The sequence below is a fragment of the Oryctolagus cuniculus genome, chromosome 1 (genome assembly GCF_051225735.1).
Source record: "Oryctolagus cuniculus isolate XC-2025 breed Fujian yellow rabbit chromosome 1, ASM5122573v1, whole genome shotgun sequence".
NCBI lineage: Eukaryota > Metazoa > Chordata > Mammalia > Lagomorpha > Leporidae > Oryctolagus > Oryctolagus cuniculus.
In genome coordinates, this window is record NC_142867.1 from 48,737,433 (window position 1) to 48,757,299 (window position 19,867).

At 54.0% G+C, this 19,867-nt stretch overlaps 1 protein-coding gene across 1 annotated transcript in view; it reads right to left on the bottom strand.

Annotated features, from left to right (window-relative positions):
• OTOG (otogelin) overlaps positions 1 to 19,867 on the bottom strand; it is a 96,403-nt gene that overhangs the window by 31,999 nt on the left and 44,537 nt on the right. Inside the window, exons 26-33 of the mRNA XM_089305399.1 lie at positions 12,818 to 12,952; positions 12,406 to 12,552; positions 12,068 to 12,187; positions 10,329 to 10,445; positions 9,572 to 9,728; positions 6,633 to 6,659; positions 4,475 to 4,642; positions 1,712 to 1,993 (exon numbers count right to left, since the gene is read on the bottom strand). Coding sequence (XP_089161525.1) covers positions 1,712 to 1,993; positions 4,475 to 4,642; positions 6,633 to 6,659; positions 9,572 to 9,728; positions 10,329 to 10,445; positions 12,068 to 12,187; positions 12,406 to 12,552; positions 12,818 to 12,952 — 1,153 coding nt within the window. The remainder of the gene's footprint in view (positions 1 to 1,711; positions 1,994 to 4,474; positions 4,643 to 6,632; positions 6,660 to 9,571; positions 9,729 to 10,328; positions 10,446 to 12,067; positions 12,188 to 12,405; positions 12,553 to 12,817; positions 12,953 to 19,867) is intronic.

A 19,867-nucleotide genomic window follows, 5' to 3' on the forward strand; every position in this document is an offset into this window, starting at 1 on the left:
CTCTGGCAGGGCCACTGCAGAACGCCTCGGAGGCAAGTGGCTCTCCCTCGAGAGCCGGGGGAGGCATTACGGGACCCTGGACCCGCGGGCCCAAGGCCCTCCTGTGCACCTGTCACCAGACGGCTGCTTTGCTCCAAGCCCTTCCCTCTCTGTTCCCAGAAGCCTCCCTGAAGCACCCCCTCAGGACCTGGGCTGCAGTTTTTGTGAGCACTGCCCTCGCTGGCCCTGGTTGCGCTGTGGCGTAGCAAGTTAAGCCACCACCTGCAATGCTGGCATCCTATATGAGAATGGCATATGGGTTCAAGTCCCGGCTGCTGCACTTCCCATCCAGCTCCAGGCTAATGTGCCTGGGAGAGTAGTGGAGGATGTTGGTTCAAGTACTTGGGCCCCTGCACCCACGTGGGAGACCCAGGGTTCTAGGCCTCTGGCTTTGGCCTGGCCTAGCCAAGGGTATTGCAGCTACTTAGGGAGAGAGTCAGGAGCTGGAAGACCTATATCCCTCTCTCTCCCTATAACTCTGCCTTTTCAAAGAACAGCTAGCTTGTAAATAGCATCAAAGGCCTCACATGTCTTGACTCATCCATCCTCACCACAACCCTATAAAGTAGGCATTAGTATCATCCCCATTTCGTGGGTGAGAAAATGAAGGCACAGATGACATGGGGAAAACAGGCTCACCCAAGGGAGATGTTTCCAACAGGGAGCCTGTGGCCAGCACCTCAGTGAGTGAGGGAGAGGGCCGTGACCCTGGGGGACGTGAGGCACACAAGGCCCTACTCTACCCAGGCACCAGCCTCCAAGATCATGGGCAGGCACCATGGCAGTACAGAGGAAGCAGCTGCACCCCAGAAGCCCCTTCCTGACACCCCACTCTCCATGCTACTGCTGACCGCAAGGAGACCTGCTTTTCCTAAGAGCTTGGAGATAGGAACTGACAATTGGGAAACACCCACAGCACGCTGGGTATGGAGGACAGGCTGTGCCACACAGTGCATCCTCACGAGACCCTCTGGAGGAAAACACCCCCATTCTATGGGAGAGGAAACACTTGGGAGAGATGAGGGTTCCTGCCCAGGTGCGGAGGACCTGGGGGAGAGTTCGAACCCATGCCCGTCCAGCTTCCGTGCCTGGGCTCTTTCCACGCTGCCCCAGCATCTTCCAGGGAGGGGCATGGTGTTACCACGGCTGGTGCGTCTCACCATGGTTAGGGCCAGTGACGAATCTGCCCTGGCTGGGGTTTGTGACTGCCGGGTGGAAGAGCGGCCCCTCCAGGTGGGCCAGAGAACAACACTCTGGGGCAGACTCACCCAGCAGGGGGATGGCAAAGCCCAAGGAACCCTCAGCTCTGACAGAAGACCAGGGAGCTGCCCCATCAGCGCCCAGAGGCTTGGGCCTCCCGCAGAGAAAGCAGAGGAGGCCACTGGGCTACAGTGGCTGGTCCATGGGGTGGGCATGTGTCCCCAGCAGCAAGAAACCCGAGCTGCGAGCTATTCCCAATTTCCATCCAGGGCCACTGTGTTTAGAGCATATAATTAGCCTGGGGTGGGAGGCAGGGCCCAGGAAAACGGCTGGGACCCAAGCCAGGCTGCTCATGGCTCCCTGGGCTGCCACCATGGAGGCTGGGCCCCTGCCCTCCCAGGATGGCACCCACATGGCCTCCCTGTACCACGTGGGTGTGGGGGATGCAGGGAGAGGGCAGGCAGGCACCTACCCAGGAGGCGGAAGAGCGAGCCCTGGCGGAAGGCCTCAGTGTGCTCATACGGCCGCAGGGCCAGCGCAGGGCCCACCGCCGCCGACAGGAAGGAGCTGGGCTTCGCCAGGGACTCCAGGGCCACCTGGCCTAGCCGCCACGTGCCCTGGTGCAGCAGGAAGGAGGCGTGGCGCTGGAAGGCTTCGGTGCCCTGCCACTTGGCCAGCTCCACTGACCCGTTGGCTGTGACGTGGAGGAAGAAGTTGGGTCTGTCGGCGGCCTCCAGTGACACCACATCCGGGTCTGCACAGAGACACGTGGGTAAAGTCAGCTCTGAGTAGGGGCTAGACTGGAGCTCTCTGGACCCACAGGAGGGCACGGGGTCACCGCTGAGCCTGGAAGACAACTGTAGTCTCCTTCCATCCCCATCCCCCTCCATTCCTGCTGCCCACCATGGGCCTGGCGCTTTCCTGGACACCCAGGGTTCTGCAGTGACCAGAGCAGACCCAAATGGCTGCCCTGGCACAGTCACGTTCTGCTGCAGGGTGAGACCAGCTAGAGTTTCAGGATTTGGTTTGCCAGGTTTTGGGGTCCCTGGCCTGACCCTGCTCCCCACAGACTCCCAGGTCAGAGCCAGTAGACCTTGGGGCAGCCCACAGGTGGGGAGGACATCCCAGGGAAAGGAAGGGGGTCTCCCAGAGCCCCAGGGACCCCCAGAGCTCTTCCCAAGGCCCTAATCCACCAGCAGGTACACAGAACACACGGGGGAGAGGCTGGAGGCGCAGGCTACTGCACCTGCTACACTCGTGAGCAAGCCACTGAACACCCTGGGCTGCCATGCAGAGTAAGCAGGGAAGTGTGGGGAAGCCTGATGCTGAGTGGGCATGTCCTCACCCCCTTCACGGTCCCCGGAGTCCCTGGGAGGGACCACCTGTGTCCACGTCCCACCTCCCCAGGCAGCCTGAGAATGTGGTGGAGAACTAGGGGAATTCCTCACCAGCGTGAATCGTGCCAGCCACTATGCGGAGCCAGCCTCTACCTGTCGGTTCTGAGCACTCATCCGGCAGCAAATACGTGCTCAAGCACAAGGGACAGGGCAGGAACAGGACAATAAAAGCCCTGCCCCTCACGCAGCTGGCACTCCAGGGGAGGCAAGTGCTATGCTGTTAGGGGTGGGGCCCTTGCTGTTCCCCCTTCACGGAGGAGGAAGAGAGGCCCAAGGTCACATGAGGCAGGACCAGAGCTCGGGCAGGCCAGGGCCAGCGCCCAGGGCTTCACCCCGGCAGAGTCTGTGGCACGGGGTCCCGCAGAGACCTGCCCGCGAGACCGCAGGAGAGTCACTTTCCTCTCCTGGCCTCCGCTTCCTCCCCTGCAGGGACAGGGTCAGCTCAGCTCAAGGTTTCCCAGCCGTTTTCTCTTGCGGTGCCAAGTCCTGAGTTTTGTGTGGACGTCCAAGTGGCATTTGCCTCCCATTCTCTAAACTGCCTTGTGGAAAGCCCTCTGCGTGACAGGCGGCGTGGCGGTGAAGAAGGTAGGACAAAGGACGGGTGGGCAGTGCACCGTGGGGCCCGTGACCTCCCTCCCTGGGCCTCAGGGCTCTCATCTGTAACTGGGGGAACAGTAGGAGCCCCCTCCTCTGATAGTGTGAGGAGTAAATGAGCAGGTAGACTTAAGGCGCCTAGGACGCTACAAGGCGCATCGTACGTGTACTGCAGAAGGAGCTGCTCTCACGACACAGAGGGAAGCTTCCTTTCAGAATCTTCTTGGAAATTCAGCATCTAGGGAGGTGTGCCTGGCCCTGACTTGTGCTCCTGTCCCTTCAGAACACCCAGACCCCTTCCCCACAAAGGCCTGAAATGATTGCTGAACCCTCCCCTTGGGACCATTTCTGCTCATCACATTATCTCCTATCCTTCAAAGTCCAATCCAAGGGACACTGCCTCCATGCAGCCACCCTTGATTCTATCAGGGTATTGGATTTTGCTGTCCGATACCCTGAGCATGGGACAAAGGAAGCAGCACAGGATGGGGAGGGGAAGCCTGCATCCTCCCCGGTCTCATGAGAGCCAGGCCCAGTGGGGTGGGCTAGAGCCTCTCTCTCCACAGCTGTGTCCTCCAATGCAGTAGGGGGATTCTGGGAAGTCACCCCCAGCCCAGGACTACCCTCCCCCTCACTGTTCTAATGCCCTGAGATGGGGACAGTGAGAGGGCCCCAGAGGAGGCACCCTACTTGGGGGTGTGGGGCGCTGCTGGCCAGGCAGGGGGTGCTCTGGCTCTCCTGTGGTCCAGTTCCTCATGCCCATATCGTGGCTCCGCGATCCTGCTCAGCACCTCCTACTGGACTCCACGGCTGGCTACCCTGGCTGCACCTGGGGCTGGGCACCTGCCAGGGAGTCCTCCATAGCTCCCCAGGGCCCTCCAGACAAAGTTCCAACTCCGGGGCTTGGCCCACACTTCTCCCTCCCTCCCCTTTTCTCCCAGTGGTGCAGGGGCCATGCACCTCCACCCCGAATCTGGAGCCCGGATTAGAAGCCGGAGGAGAGGAGGGCCCAGGAGGGAGGGAAGCAGAGGGCAGAGAGCGAGGGAGGTAAGGCTGTGGCCACACCATCCCTCTGGGCCTTGGCCTGCCTGCTGCTTGGCAGAGATGTTGGAAAGTGCCTCTTCACGGAGCCAAGGAACTGGCCCAGGAGACCCAGTTCGGCTGGCAAAGGGGCGTCTGCTGGCGTCCCCTCCCCAGCCGGCATAGGGCCTCAGCACTCCCTCCTCCCTCCCACAGGGCCTTACCATGGGCCTTGGCCTTGCACAGAGCAGCGGTCAGCAGGAAGTTCACGAGATCCCCCGGCACCACACCCTCTGCCTTCACTAGGGCTATGCCATCGCCCTTTGCCTGCACAGCCACCAGGGCACCTCTGGCCGCCATGCTGGACAGCTGGTAGGGGCCTTTACCGAGCGCTGGAAAGAAGAGCCTGGTCATAACTCCCGCCTCCCCAGGCCTTTGCCCCACCCCCTGTCAATTAGTGATAAGAGGAAGCGTGTCAGGGAGGGGCTTTGATGGCTTCTTTCTTCCCAGGCCCCGGGGACCTGGACTTCGAGGGGAGGAAGGGCCAGGGGCTCCAGGCTGCCAGCCCCTGCCGGGACAGACCCCCTGCCAGTGCCCGAGCCATTCCACATGTGCCTGGGAAGAAGGCCACCCGGCGGCAGCCAGGCCCCCAGGGTCTCTCCATGGCCACCGCTGTCCTCAGGGTCGCCCTTGGGAGAAGACATTAGACCGAGTCCCTGCCTGCCCAGGGCCTGCAGATGGCAGCTGGGAGATGCGGGCTCAGGGCTGTGGAAGATCTGCTTTTTATCTCAGACACGGGCTGCCCTTGGATCTTTGGGGCTTCTGTAGCTCTCAGTCGCAACGCTATGGCCAGGAAGCCGGTCTTCCTAGCTCCTGCAGCTGCACCCCCTGGCCGCCTCAGTTCCCTTCCCAGCTTGCTCCTCGCCGCCCTCAGGACAGAACCAAGGAGCCCATCTTGAATTCAAGCCCCCCTCCTTGTTCCACACTGAGCGAGTTCCCTCTTCCTGGAAAGAGCCTGCTCTGCCCCACGTCCTGTCTCTGTCGCGCTCTCCCACCCCCTCAGAGTGGCCCTCCCCACTTTGTGCCTGGCAGACACCTACTCCATGTCTGGGCCCCAGCTCAAATGTCACCTCCTTGGGGAAGCTCTGCCTGCACCGGCTCCTGCCCCGCGCAAACTCCGCCCTGCCTCCACCTCCTCTCCTCGGGGCTCCAGCAGCCCCGGGAGCACGCACACGCCCATGGCAGATCTTATAGCAGTAGCATCGGGTTTGGGGGGGCACACCTGTCTCCCCAGTTAGACAGGAGACAGGCAGTGCTGCGGGGGGAACGGCTAACACCAACTCTCCAAAACCCAATAAAGCACAAGCTAGTGGGCAGTTTTATTTCCCACCAGCAGTGGTCTGCAAGCCGCCACCCAAGGGCGAGTTCAGAGCACCCCACTGGGGCTGTGGAGGCAGCTGAGCAGGTCCTGTCCACCGCCAATTCCCCTGCACCCCACCAGAGCGTGACCCACAGAAGCTGTTGAGGGCTGGACGAGAAGGCGGGTGGGGAGCGAGAGGAGGCTCGAAACAGCTTGTCCTTTGCCAGCTCCTGCCACCCAAAATGCCACACGAGAGAGAATTCTGCTCGGAGCTGCCTTGCTGCAGCGTGCCGCCCACCTGGCCCAGCGGCTGCCACTCTCCCAGCACTGATGCCTCCTCCAGGAGCAGAGGGGCTGGGCTGGGGCAGCCCCAGGGCTGCCACTTTGGCAAGGACAGCTGTCTCGGAACGGTCCAGCCCCCATCCTGCACACCTCAGGTCTCCAGTCCGTCCCCTCCATGTCACTGCTGTCCTCTTGGCTTGGGATGGACATTCCCAAACCGAGTGCTGCCCGTGTGGGTAGCTGAGGACAAAGCCTTGGGCCTGCCTCCACAGGGGAGGGATGGGGCTTGCAAGGCAAAGATGCAGGGCCCCAAGCACCTGCTAAACATCTGACTGGCCCAGCTGGAGGCAGCTCTCCAGGGTGCTTAGTCATGACCTGTGTTGTCACCCTCGCTTGTGTACATGCTAGAGTACATCCTTCTGCCCTGCGACCTTGACCTCAGCTAAGTTTGCAGATGCATCCGACAGGAAAGCCACCCTGGGGAGGCTGCGGAGCTGGCACACTGGTGCCCAGGGGGTTTTATGTCCTGGTGAGTACCCTGGGGCAGGGCCCAGGGAGCGCAGTCCACCCTGGGTCCTGACAGTGGCTGTAGGAACCTCCGGAGACAGAGTTTTGGGGCACCCCTGGGCTCTGCACTGTCAGGGCTTTCTCTGCATGATGGGGCGTTCCCCAGGGCCAGCAGAGTGGTGGGTGGCCGGTACTACTGTGACATGGGGCAGGGCTGGGGAGGACTGGCTTACCTTTGTTGAAGAAGTCACAGTCATAGGCTGAAAAACACAGCACAGACACTGCCTGAGAAGCCGCCCAGAGCGCATGCCCAGCCTCCGTCCTTCCCCAAGGGCAGGGCTTTGTCTGCCTCCCCAGCTCCGAGATTCAGGGAGGGTTGCTGGAGTCAGGTGTCTTTTCTCTCCGCACTCCTAGCACAAGACTCAAATTCTGGCTCAAAGTAGGCACTCAGGGGGCTGGCACTGTGGCATAGCGGGTAAAACTGCTGCCTGCAATGCTGGCATCCCACATGGGTGCCAGTTCGAGTCCCAGCTGCTCCACTTCTGATCCAGCTTTCTGCTATGGCCTGGGAAAGCAGTGAAGGATGGCCCAAGTGCTTGGACCCCTGCACCCGCATGGGAGACCTGGAGGAAGCTCCTAGCTCCTGGCTTCAGATTGGCATAGCTCCGGCCATTATGGCCAACTGGGGAGTGAACCAGTGGATGGAAATCCTCTTTGCAACTCTTTCAAATAAACATTTTAAAAATAAAAGTAGGCATTCAGCAACATGCCGGGTGAATGAGTGAATGAAAGACTATTGGACAGAAGGGTGTGTTCTGCGGCAGGATTAGGACCAAGGAGTGGAAGTTCCAGTGTTGTGGAAGATGTCCAGAGGACTGCAAATGCAGGATGGAAATGGGGCTTCCCGGAGTCTTCCGTGCACAGGGGACAGTGCAGCCGCCTGGAGCCCCGTGGTGACAGCTTGTCCTGCAAGTATGAGCTCTGCATGCCCCCTAGTGGTCCATGCCAGCACCACAGACTTATGGCCCAGGGCTTCAGCTATGTATTCTTCTGTTTGCTGGGTGGGCTGGGGCCCTTGCAGGGGACGCTTCGACCTGGGAGCGAGGCACTGAAAAGTTGGGTAGCCATGGGATAAAGGCCAAGGAGGGTCCTGCCTCACACGTAGGTGTGGTCTAACGCACACCACACCCCAAACACAATGGGTACCATGCTCAGCACTGCCCCCTGGGAAGGTCACTGGGACTCAGGTGACTGCCCAGGATGCTAGACTCGGAAGCCCACCAGGCCTCTGGTGTCCAGTGTGTGCAGGTCAATGGGAGGCCCGGAGAATCCTTTAGAGTCGACTGCCTAGGGTCAGGCTTGCGTTCAAATCCCATCTTTCACTCACTCACTGAGTGAACTGGGAAAAGGTACTTAACCCCTGCGATACTCAGCACCTTCCTCTACCAGCTGGGACCGCCCCTAGCAAATGCCCCCATGTGCTCACCGGGGTCTGGACCCCACAGATCGGGCAGAGCGCGAACCTCAGGTGCAAAATGTAAGGGCCAGCAGCATCACAGTGGCCGAGACCACAGAGGCTGGCAGAATCGGAATGCAGTCACTGTGCCAAGTTCCAGCACCACCAGTCCACGAACAGAGCCGGCGTGGGCGGTGCTGATGGGAGCACGTTCACGCACAGCTGCTTGATAATGAAATCCCTCACAGCAGACTCTGTAGAACTTCAACCTTGCACAAAGACGACGGCTGTCTGTCCAACCACTGCCCTGTTCCACCGTGGACCAGGGCCACCCTCGACATTGATCCCTGAGCACCCTGGGCGTTAACCCTGACAGCCAGGGACTACTGCAATCAAAGTATCCATCTTCTCCTTTTGCCTTTCAACTTTGCTTTGAGGTCTCTGGATTTACTCAGAGGTGGCCGGGCGCCATGATTCTCACGGCAGGGCCCAGCTGTTCCCAGAGAGACCGGCTCATCTTGGGAGGCTCTTTCTCTGTAGGTTATTTAGGTTCAACAAACACTGTTTTAACATCAACACGGTGGATTTCATGAACAAAATATCAACATTTTTAGATAGGCAGGATCAGTAACAGTGTCTTGTTGATCCACGCCAGAGCAGAATGCAAAAGGAACAACCAATAATATTGACTCTTTGATATTTTGTTCACCAAAGGGTTTTTGCAGTTTAAAAATTGGTTCTATTTTAGAGGGAGAGAGAGGAGGGGGGAAAAGAGAGAGAGGGGGGAAAGAGAGAGAGAGGGAGGGGAAATAGAGGGAGAGAGGGAGGGGAAAGAGAGAGAGAGAGAATGTGTGTGAGTGTATATGTGTGTGTGAGAGAGAGAGAGAGTGTGTTAGATACCATCTGTTGGTTCATTTCCCAAACACCAACCAGGCTGGCATGAGCCGAAGCCAGGAGCCGGGGACTCACTCCAGGTCTCCCCCATGGGTGGCAGGGACTCAACCACTTGAACCGTCACCGCCGCCTCCCGGGGTCTGGATCAGCAGAGGGCTGGAGTCAGGCGCTGAGAGCCGAGTACAGAACCCGGGAGGTGGGCCTTTCACCAGGGTTCCACCGCTAGGCTAGATGCCTGCCCTGACGCTTTATGTTTTAAAAATGTTGTATCGAAATTACTGTACTCGAATTATTTCTCGATGACTAAGTGTGTTGATGCCCCCTTAAATTTCACACCCCTGGTACGTGCCTTGTGGGCGTTACCTTGGCCCTGAGGGGGTCAGAGAGGTGACACACGGGAGGCCCAAGGCCCGGCACACAGCGGATCCTCAGTAAGCATGTGTGCACTCCGCCTCGCGGAGGCTTCCAGCAGAGAAGCAGAGGGAGAGGCAGGCTGCGAGGGTCCAGGGCAGACCCGGTCTCACAGCCTACACGTAGCAGCCCTGGGCCACCAGCCCAGGGCCCTGAGGACTGGTATGCACCAGACTATCCCGGTTTGAACCCTGGCTGCACTGCTACCTGCTTCATCTCTCTCCATAAGCCTCAGTTTCTTCAGCTGCAAAATGGGACTCTCTAGTCCTACTTCAAAGGGTAACGAGAAGAATTCAACGCATAACACACACAAAGCAGCTGCAGCCTGGCACACAGCAAGTACTCAGGAACTGTCAGCCCCGGCGGCGGGCCCCATGGGGAGCCCCTGGGAGGATGGCCGTGGACACTCACGGCAGAGGCGCGGGGTGCGCCAGTCGACGGTCACTCCATGCTGGCAGCACTGGTGGGCGTAGGCAGACACGCTGGCACAGAAGCACTCGCAGTCGCCACCCCGGCTGCACCCGCAGGTGTCCGTCAGGCAGTTGGAGTAAAACCAAGTGACATCAACCTGGGAGGGTCAGGGGTCAGAGGTCAGATCCTGACTGTCCAAATGTGGCTTTTCACCTGATGGCCACTGGCACCCACAACGGGACCACAGACTAGGATGCACTGCCCACGTGGGGTGAGGGGAGACAGGCAGCTGGCTCAGGGGCAATCAAGAACTCCTGAGCTCTCTCCTGGCCTGAGCCTGGCCTGGGAGAGCCAGGGGCTCAGGGGGAGGCTGCAGAGCAGGTGCAGAGTCTGAAGTGCCCAGCAGGCCAGGGACAGCCAGGCCAGTCAGACGGCGGCAGTCAAGGCCTGGGAGGTGGAGCAGAGCGGCAGAGAGGCAGTGCCATGCACCAGGGCTTGGGCGCACTGTTCAGAAGACAGGCTGAGTCAAACAGAGACGGGCCGGGGAAGGACCCAGCAGCTACCGTCTGCCCATCAGCCCCATCATGTGTGGAACCAGGACAGACAGCCGAGTAGGCTGCAGGCAGCGGGATGGCAGCCCTGGGCCTCTCCTCTGCACCCGAGGCGTCTCTCCCGAGGCCTGGGGGTTGTGTGAGAGCAGAAGGGACCCCAGGGAAGTGGGAGGGGCCCAGGAGAGGTAGAAGGCAGGTGCGCTCACCACAGGGTGGCACGTCTCAAACACCTCGCTCAGCAGGATCCCACACTCCTTCTTGGCAAACGGCTCTCGGAGAGGATTCAGGACACACGTGTCCCGGGGGTCCAGGGTTTCTGGGCACTGACGGGCAAAAGCAAGGCTGGTATGGCCACCACGACCCCTGCCCACTGGGACTCACGGCCTTGTACAATCCCTCCCTAGAGTGTCAGGGAGGGTGGGGGCTGTGCCTAGAACTTGCTGCAGAGCAATAGCATGTAGCCACCACCAGGGGGCGGCATGGTGGTGCCTCTGATGGGCACCACACACAGAGTCCTTGCTGGGATGGCTCCCTGCTGGCCTTGAAGCTACAAGAGGCTGTGATGGGGAGCCTACTGTAGCAGGAAGTGTGGGCGTCCAACCACTGAGGGTGGGCTCTGGCCCACAGCCAGCCAGAAACGGAAGCTCTCCAGCCCACAGCTACCAGGAGCTGAGTGCCACCAACCACCTGCCGGCAGGGAAGGAGGCAACTGCTGCCTGGGCTGAGCCCCCAGATGAGGGGTCAGCCCCAGCTGACACCTTGGTTGTGGCCTTGTGCTAAGCAGAGACTCGAGTCAAGCCAGGGCCGACTCCCGAACCACAGCATCCGTGAGAGGGTCACGGTGTGCTGCTCAAAGTGGCTGCACAGCGCCAGCTAACTCGGAGCCTCTCCTCTGGCATCTGCTGGGCCGCCTTCCTCGGGCCCTTTTCTGGGGCCCCAGGGGACGCCTGAGGGGATCAGCAAGAGAGAGACACAGGGTGGGAAGGACAGCAAAGGTGAGTCACCCGCGCAGCTCTGGGAGCAGCTGGTCCCTCTTAGGATCCCACTGAGCTCTAGGTCATGGCCAACAGCTCTCCCAACCCCATCTACACAGACTCATCTCCATCCCCCCACGGGCAGAATAAGGTCAATACATCATCCTCAGGACCAAGACTCTCCATGGCTATACCCATGGCAGACATAAATAATCGATCCCAGTCCTCCTTCCAGCACAGCCTCACACAAGCCTTAGGTCTTTCTCAACGCAGCTTCCCACGCAGCCCCTTCTGAACAGCTGGAGTTGTGATGTGAAGTAAAATCTACTCACACTTCACAGAGGACTACAGAGAGGATGGGCCTTACTCAAGTTGTCACCCAACAAGTCAGAGGACCCAAGATAAGAAACCAGGTCCCCTGCTCCCAATTCAGGGCTGTTTTCACCTTGACCCTACCCCTGGCACACGGCGCGGCAGCCTCAGTCAGTTCCCAGACCTCAGGGACAGCCCCCTCATTTCTGCCTTCTCTCCAACATACTCCTCTGCTCAACTATGGCTAATAAGTACCACCACAGGAGCCACCTCTCTTAGGAAGTCTTCTTTGATTGACTGAACCTACACCAGTCCCTCTTGGTCTCTCCTCCGTACCAGTCCTGATAGAACTAGAGCCACAGAGACGGATTAGATGGTCACACACCAACCAGCCTCACCTCCCGCACTTGGTGGCCGTCTCTCCTGGGACAGAACTTTGCTTCCTTTCCAACCCCCTCAATCTCCCACTGGGGCTTGGTCCAAGGCAGGGTAGCTGGCTGAATTAGTGAGACAGGATGATGCAGAGTGTAGGGCAGGGGCCAACAGTACTTGTGGGAGCAGTGTCATGCCCAGTCTCTCTCCCTCCATCTCAGGCTAGGTTCAGGTCCGACCAGTGCTCGTCTGAGTGAGGGGCATAAGCAGCCTGGGGGAGGCTTTACCTCGACTGCAGCCCAACTGCTGCCAAACTCCTGGGGGTTAGTGAGCTCCAGGTTCTCCCAGGTCCTCATCTCATTGATGGTTTTCAAGTCAAAGTTCCCACACAGGCCTGCCAGCCGGCCCTGAGAAGAGAGAGGACCCCAGAGTCAGGGGCAGGTGTGAGCAGAGGGGAGCCATGGTCTGGAGAGGGAGGGGAAGGCTGGGCAGCATGGGGGGGGGGGTGGAGGGGACAGAGGCATGCTCTGTGAGCAGTGGCTCCTGTATGACACCTGGACGCCCAGTGACTTGGCTCAGCCCCAGCAGGTGCCAAGCCCCCTGAGAGACATGCCCTCATGACTACCTGCCATTGCGGCCCCGCCTGGACATGCACCGTGGTCCTCTGGTCCCACAGGAGGGTGACGTGCTCCCGTGGGAAGTGCACCAGCGTGAAGAAACCTGCTCGCCATGTGTGCACCTCCTGCTTCTCGTCCAGGAAGCTCTCAGGACTCTGGGGGCAGCAGGGGAGGACAGAGACAGGCAGTCCTGAGGCCCATGTGCCCCTCCCCCACCACCCCAGGTCAGCTGGGCCTGGCTGCAAGTCACTAGCTGGCGCCAGGGCCTCACCAACACAGCCTCCTCCCTCGTGTCCTGACATTGGCTTCTGTGTTCCTGACCCCAGCCAAGGAATGCAGCTTGAGCCCCTCACTCAACAGTGCCTCAGCTCTTGGTAATCTTCAAACGGCCATACAACCTTCCCCTGCATGGGCCCTTACGGGGTTTCCTGAGTCATCGTCAAAGATGATGAGTGAGTCCCCGACACTGATGGAGATGAACTTCCTGCAGGTGACGCCGGAGCCGTAGCAGTTCACGTTCTCCACGACCACAGAGAAGCTGACGTCCGACGTGCTCTGGGGGGAGAACAAGTGAGTGCGGTCACACCAGGAAGATGAGCGCCCCTGCCAGGAGGCACAGGGCTGACGGACAGAGGCTCCGCAGCAGTTTGCAATCCACTTCCTCTCATGAGCTGGGTGAGCCGGGGCACTCACTCCATGTTCAGGTGCCTAGTGCAGTGTTTAGCATGTAGCGACACCCCAGAGGGTCTGCTGAGGGAGTGAAGTCATTTTAATAAGACTAGGGACGTTAGGTGTGGACAGGGGAAGGGGTAGGCGCATGATTTTATATCCACGCTTGATGAAAACCATTTCTGGAGGGCAGGTAGCCAGCATTGAGTGACAGGTCACACACAGACACTTCTGTCCACTACATTTCCACACCAAAAAGCTAGGAAGACATCCACTTGAGTATTGACAACAGCACGTAAGTCTTGGGGACAGTCCTTCAACGGGAGGCAGGACAACCTGGAGTGCACCTCCATATCCCTGGGGTCCCACATCCAGGGCTCAACCAACCAGGGGGTGAAAACAGCCAAAAAAAAATGGTCTTTACTGGACATGTACAGACTTTTTTTGTTATCATTCCCCAAACACCACAGTATAACTATGTATGTTCAACTCACATTGTCAGGGAAACCATGAGAAATCCAGAGACGATTTAGGCATGTGAGAGCACACACAGGTCCTATGCAAATCCTACACACGTCTGAGACACACGCGTGTCCACAGATTGCGGTTTCTGAGAGGAGTTCCCGAACCAAACTCCCACAGGTACGGAGGGATGCTGGTACATTCTTTCTATAGAATCCTATGTAGCTGTTATGAAAAGTATGCACGGGGTGTAGGGGATAATGCTCAGGGCATACTACAAAGTGAAAAAAAGCTGGCTGGGTCCTATTCACGGAAACTAAATCACGTCCCTCTCTAAGAAGGTGGTCTTGAAGGATTCTCTCCTGCTGGGAGGGGTTCTTCAGGAGGCAATGGGAAGAGGTGAAGAGAAGGGAGATGTTTGTCTTTATTGCATATGTCTATATTATTTTAAATGTTCATGAATGGTTTGCACTGTCTTTGGAGTTAATAAAAGAAAATGAGGTCAATAAGTTTTAGCTTACAATGTGACTGAGCTCAGGGGACAGCTCCCAGGGCAGTGCCTGCCCTGCGCACAGGACTCCTAGAAGGTTCTGTGCTTGTTATTGCTGTTGTCATCACCACACCATGACTCTTACCTGGAGAGAGGGACTGCCCCTTAGCAAAACCAAGGACCTGGCTGCACCTAGTATGCCCCCCCCTGCCCTGTTGACACCCTCCCTCTCCTTCTGGGAGGACCCCACCTTTATCATGCCACCCCACATCACCATTTCCCCTCCTCCAGGTAGGCTGAGGCCTTTCACACACGACTCCTGCAGCGAACAAACCTTCAAAGATGCTGAAATAGGGAGGGAGCTTACCACTCTAGTCTAGGGGAAAACCGTTTTAAAAAAGTGGAGAGAGTACAGTCTCAGGAAAGAGTTAGGGAGAAAGTGACAGAGGAAACCCCATGCAAATTAGATGGACACTGTGGACCTACGTGGGTGTGGACACACACAACTCAGGACCCCAGAAGCCGAGAGCCTCAGCACCAGCTTTGGAGTGAGGTGAAACCAGGCTGCAGCAGCCCAAGCCACTGGTGACAAAGCTGTGGTAAAGGCCTGGCATGAGTCCAGCTTGGAGCTCTGTGGGTGATAGTGTACCTGCCACCCTAGAGAAAAAAAGGGGGCACATTTCTCTCTCTTTGACCACCTGACACCAGTGACATATATAAGAGCTACACCAGCTCATGCCTGCGTGCCCAGCAACCAGCTGAGCAGAGAGGCCTCAGTTTGGCTGGGAGAATTCACAGAGGGCCGGGTGCTCATGACTGTGGGAGGCTCGTGTGCTAGGACTGTGAAAACACTGTCTGTGTGGGAGGGCACGGGGTGTGGCTGGGTCTTTGGGTGATGACTGTGGGCAGCTCCACACGCTGGGTCTCCCCAATTCCCTGGTAAGGATCATTGCTGTGGGATCCATGTTCACACATGACTGTACAGATCCTTTGTGTGGTCCTTATGGCAGTGTGGATGAAAACTGTACCCACTGTACCCAGGCGTTGGTCTCCTTTGAGGAGTGGAGGTGAGCATGAGAATATATCAACAGACCTAAACATACCTCCCCTCTAATTATAAAAAAAGATTCACCACACACAACTTGGGTATCACCTTAGACACTTCTTTCATCCTGGAGCACTAAACAGAGCTCCCTGACCACACCCACCACTCACATATGGGTGTTCAATGAAACAGTCAACACTCCATTAAGCCACAGAGGCACAGTCCAAAGACAAAAGCTATCACAGGAGAGAGCTTCAAGATGGTGGCATAGCAGCAGGATGAGCCAGGTCACCTGAAGCAAAAAATAGAAAGTTAAAAAGGAGAGAAAATACAAGCTGGAGATAGAGCCATCAGAAATTCATGACAGGAAGCGCAGGAGACCAACACAGACTGGGCAGGTCCACGCTGAAAGAGCAAATAAGAAAGGGAAGCAGAAGCGTGTAGTGGAGGTATGGATCCGGGCGGCTGCGCCCAGCCCCCAGGGGACCAGGTTAGTTGGGAAATTTCGAGCCTACAGAGCCATGAATAACTGTGAGAGGGGGAGATTGGCAAACTGCTTTTGAAATTCCATGCCAGGTGGGAGGGAGGGAAGAGAAGATATAGAAAAGCAAATAGAGGTCAGGCACTCCACAGACCAACTCCCCCACCCCCAGACCTGCAGTCAGGTGAGGGAAGTCATCTTGACTTTTTACACATCCAAAGGTAAGCCTTAGCCTACCAAGCACACATGCATCAATTGTGGGGGGCCACCCCCACAACACCCCACACTGAGGTACAAGGCCCACAACATTGCAGAAGAACTTCTTCTCTGCTATGCAAGCTTAAAAACAAAGAAAAGTTCTGAATATCAAAAACTTGAGCCAGTCCATCAACCACTGAGAAGTGAGCTGGGTCCCAGTAGGTGGGGCTAAGTAAACCAGAGCTCTTACCAGCTTCCTCCAGGATTGACAAGTGAGCAGGGCTCCAGTAGATGGCGCTCTGTGCTTCTACTTCAAATGCACAAACACAGCAGCTCATAACAGACAGAAGCCACGTAAGATATTTTCCCCAACTACATACACACACACACACACACACACACACATACAAATGCCAAAAAAAAAAAAAAAAAAACACAAAGGAAAAACTCAAAATAAGAATAAAGACACTAGGAGCCTCTCAAAAGAACACTACAATTAACTCCTCAATAATAAAAGGCAAAGAGACTGAGCATATGCCAGAAATGAAATTCAGAAAACTAATTGTCAGATTATTTAGAAGCACTCAGAAGCAAATTCACAATAAATGAAAAATGCTCCCAACAAACTAAGATATTAAAGAGAAGTCAGGGGGCTGGCGCTGTGGCGTAGTGGGTTAAGTTGCCGCCTGCATTGCCAGCATCCTGTATGGGTGCCAGTTCAGGACCCGGCTGCTCCACTTCTGATCCAGCTCTCTGCTATGGCCTAGGAAAGCAGTAGAGGATGGTCCAAGTCCTTGGGACCCTACACCCATGTGGGAGACCTGGAAGAAGCTCCAGGCTTCTGGCTTTGGATCAGTGCAGCTCTGGCCATTGCAGCCAATTGGGAAGTGAACTAGCAGATGGAAGTGCTCTCGCTCACGCGCGTGTGCACATTCTCTTTCTCTCTCTTGCTCTCTCTCTCTCTCTCTGCCTCTCCTTTTCTCTTTGTGTGAATCTTTCAAATAAATAAATCTAAAAAAGATAGAGAAGTCAGAACAAAATACTAGAAATGAAGAATTCAATAGACCAAATAAAAAATGCAGTGGAAAGCCTTAACAGAATAGGTGAGACAGAACAAAGAATTTCAGAACTAGAAGACAAATTTCTGGAAATATTACAGTCAGACCAGAAAAAAAGAAATTAGAAAACTGGAAAACACAGTTGGTGATTTACAAGATACAATCAAGCAACCCAACATACAGATCATAGAAATCCTGTAAGGTGGGAGAAAGAAAGGATTAGAAGGCCTTCTTAATGAAATAACAGAAAACTACACCAATTGGAGAAACAAAGAGACATCCAGGTACAGGAAGTACACAGAACTCCCAACAAACACGACCAGAAACGATCTTCACAAGGAACATCATACTAAAACTCACCACAGTAAAACATAAATAAATGATCTTAAAATGTGCACAAGAGAAATGTCAAATCACATTCAGAGGAAAACCAATTAGACTCACTCCAGACTTCTCATCAGAAACCCTACAGGCAAGGAGAGAATGGAGAGATATATTCCAAGTCCTCAGAGAAAAAACTGTCAACCCAGAATACTGTACCCTGCAAAGCTCTCATTTATGAATGAAGGAGAAATAAAGACCTTCCACAACAAACAGAAACTGAAAGAATTTGTAACTACTTGCCCAGCCCTACAAAAGATGCTCAGGGATGTGCTATACACAGAAACACAGAGACAGGAACAACACCATGAAAGAAGATGAACATAGAAAAGGACCCAGCAAAAGCACAAAGGAAACCCAAAATACATTATTAAGACTACTGACAAAAACATGGCAGTGCAAAGTCAGTATTTAACAGTAGTTACCCTCAATTTAAATGGTTTCAACTCCCCAGTTAAAAGATACAGACTGGCTGAATGGATTAAAAAACAAAACCCATCTATCTGCTGCCTACAAGAAACATATCTCACCAACAAAGATGCACACAGACTGAAAGTGAAAACATAGAAAAAGATAATCCATGCTAACAAAAAAACAAAAAAAGAGCTGGTGTAGCCATCCTAATATCAGACAAAATAGACTTTAACACAAAAACTATTAAAAGAGACAAAGAAGGGTACTATATAATGATTAAAGGATCAATTAAAGGAAGATGAGACTATCATAAATGTATGTACACCTAATTATGGGGCATCTGGATATCTAAAAAAATGTTAATGGATCTAAAAGGAGAGATAGACCCAAACACAATAGTAACGGGGGACATCAATACCTCACTCTCAGCAATGGAAAGATCAACCAGACAGAAAATCAGCAAGGAAACAACAGACTTAATTGACACTAGAGATCAAATGAACCTAGCAGATATCTACAGAGCCTTCCGCCCTATAGCCACTGAATACACATTTTTCTTACCAGTGCAGGGAACTTTCTCTAGAATTGACCACATGCTAGGCCATAAAGCAAGTCTCTGCAAATACCAAAAGATTGAAATTATACCATGCATCTTTTTGGAACACAATGCAATGAAACTGTCAACCCAGAACTCAGCAACTCAGGAATCTCTAGAAAACATGCAAACACATGCAGACTAAACAACATACTCCTTATTGAACACTGGATCACAGAAGAAATAAAAAGAGAAATAAAAAATTCTGGAAACAAATGAAGATGACAATACAACATATCAAAACTTATGGGAAACAGCAAAAGCTGTGTTAAGAAGAAAGTTTAGATCAATTGGTGCCTACATCAAGAAATTGGAAAGACATCAAATAAACAAACTGTCAATGAACCTCAAGGATCTAGAAAAATAACAACACACCAAATGCAAAACTAGCAGGAGAAAAGGAAAAATTCAAGAAGAAATAAACAAAATTGAAACCAAAAAAGCAATACAAAAGATCAGCAAAATGAAGAGCTGGTTTTTTGAAAATATTAACAAAATTGATATACCATGGTCCAACTAAACAAAAGGAGAGAAGATGCAAATCAATAAAATTAGAGATGAAAAATGAAATGAAACAACAGACACCACAGAAATAAAAAGAATAATCAGAAATTACTATAAAGAGCTGTATGCCAACAAACTGGTAAACCTAAAAGAAATGGATAAATTCCTGGACACATACAACCTACCCAAATTGAGCCATGAAGACACAGAAAACCTAACAGACTGATTACCAATATGTAAATTAAATCAGTAGTAAAGACACTCCCAACAAAGAAAAGCCCAGGACCAGATGGCTTCACCACTGAATTCTACCAGACATTTAAAGAACTAACTCTAATTCTTCTCAAGTTATTCAAAACAATTGAAAGAGAGGGAATCCTCCCATATTCTTTCTATCAAGCAACCATCACGTTAATTCCTAAACCTGGAAAATACACAACAGAGAAAGAGAACTACAGACTAATTTCTCTGATGAACACAGATGCAAAAATCCTCAACAAAATTCTGGCCAATTGAATCTAACAACACATCAGAAGGATCATCCACTTAGACAAAAATGGGATTTAATCCTGGTATGCAGAGATGGTTCAACACTCACATCACATCAACAAAATGAAGAACAAAAACCATATGATTATCTTAGTAGATGCATAAAAAGCATCTGATACAACACAACACCCTTTCATGATGAAAACTATAAGAAAACTGGGTTTAGAGGGAACAATCCTCAACACAATCAAGACAATTTATGACAAAACCACAGCCAGCGTCCTATTGAATGGGTAAAAGTTGGAAGCAATCCCACTGAGATCCGGACCCAGACAGGATGCCCACTCTCACCATTGCTCTTCAATATAGTCCTGGAAGTTCTAGCCATAGCCATTAGACAAGAAAAAGAAATTAAAAGGATGCAAATTAAGAAATAGGAAGTCAAACTTTCCCTATTTGCAGATGACATGATTCTATATATATTATATATATATATATATATATATATATATATATATATATATATATATATATAAACTCCAAGAGACTATTAGAACTCATAGAAGAGTTTGGCAGGCCAGCGCTGCGGCTCAATAGGCTAATCCTCTGCCTGCGGCGCCAGCACCCCAGGGTTCTACTCCCGGTCGGGGCGCTGTATTCTGTCCCAGTTGCCCCTCTTCCAGG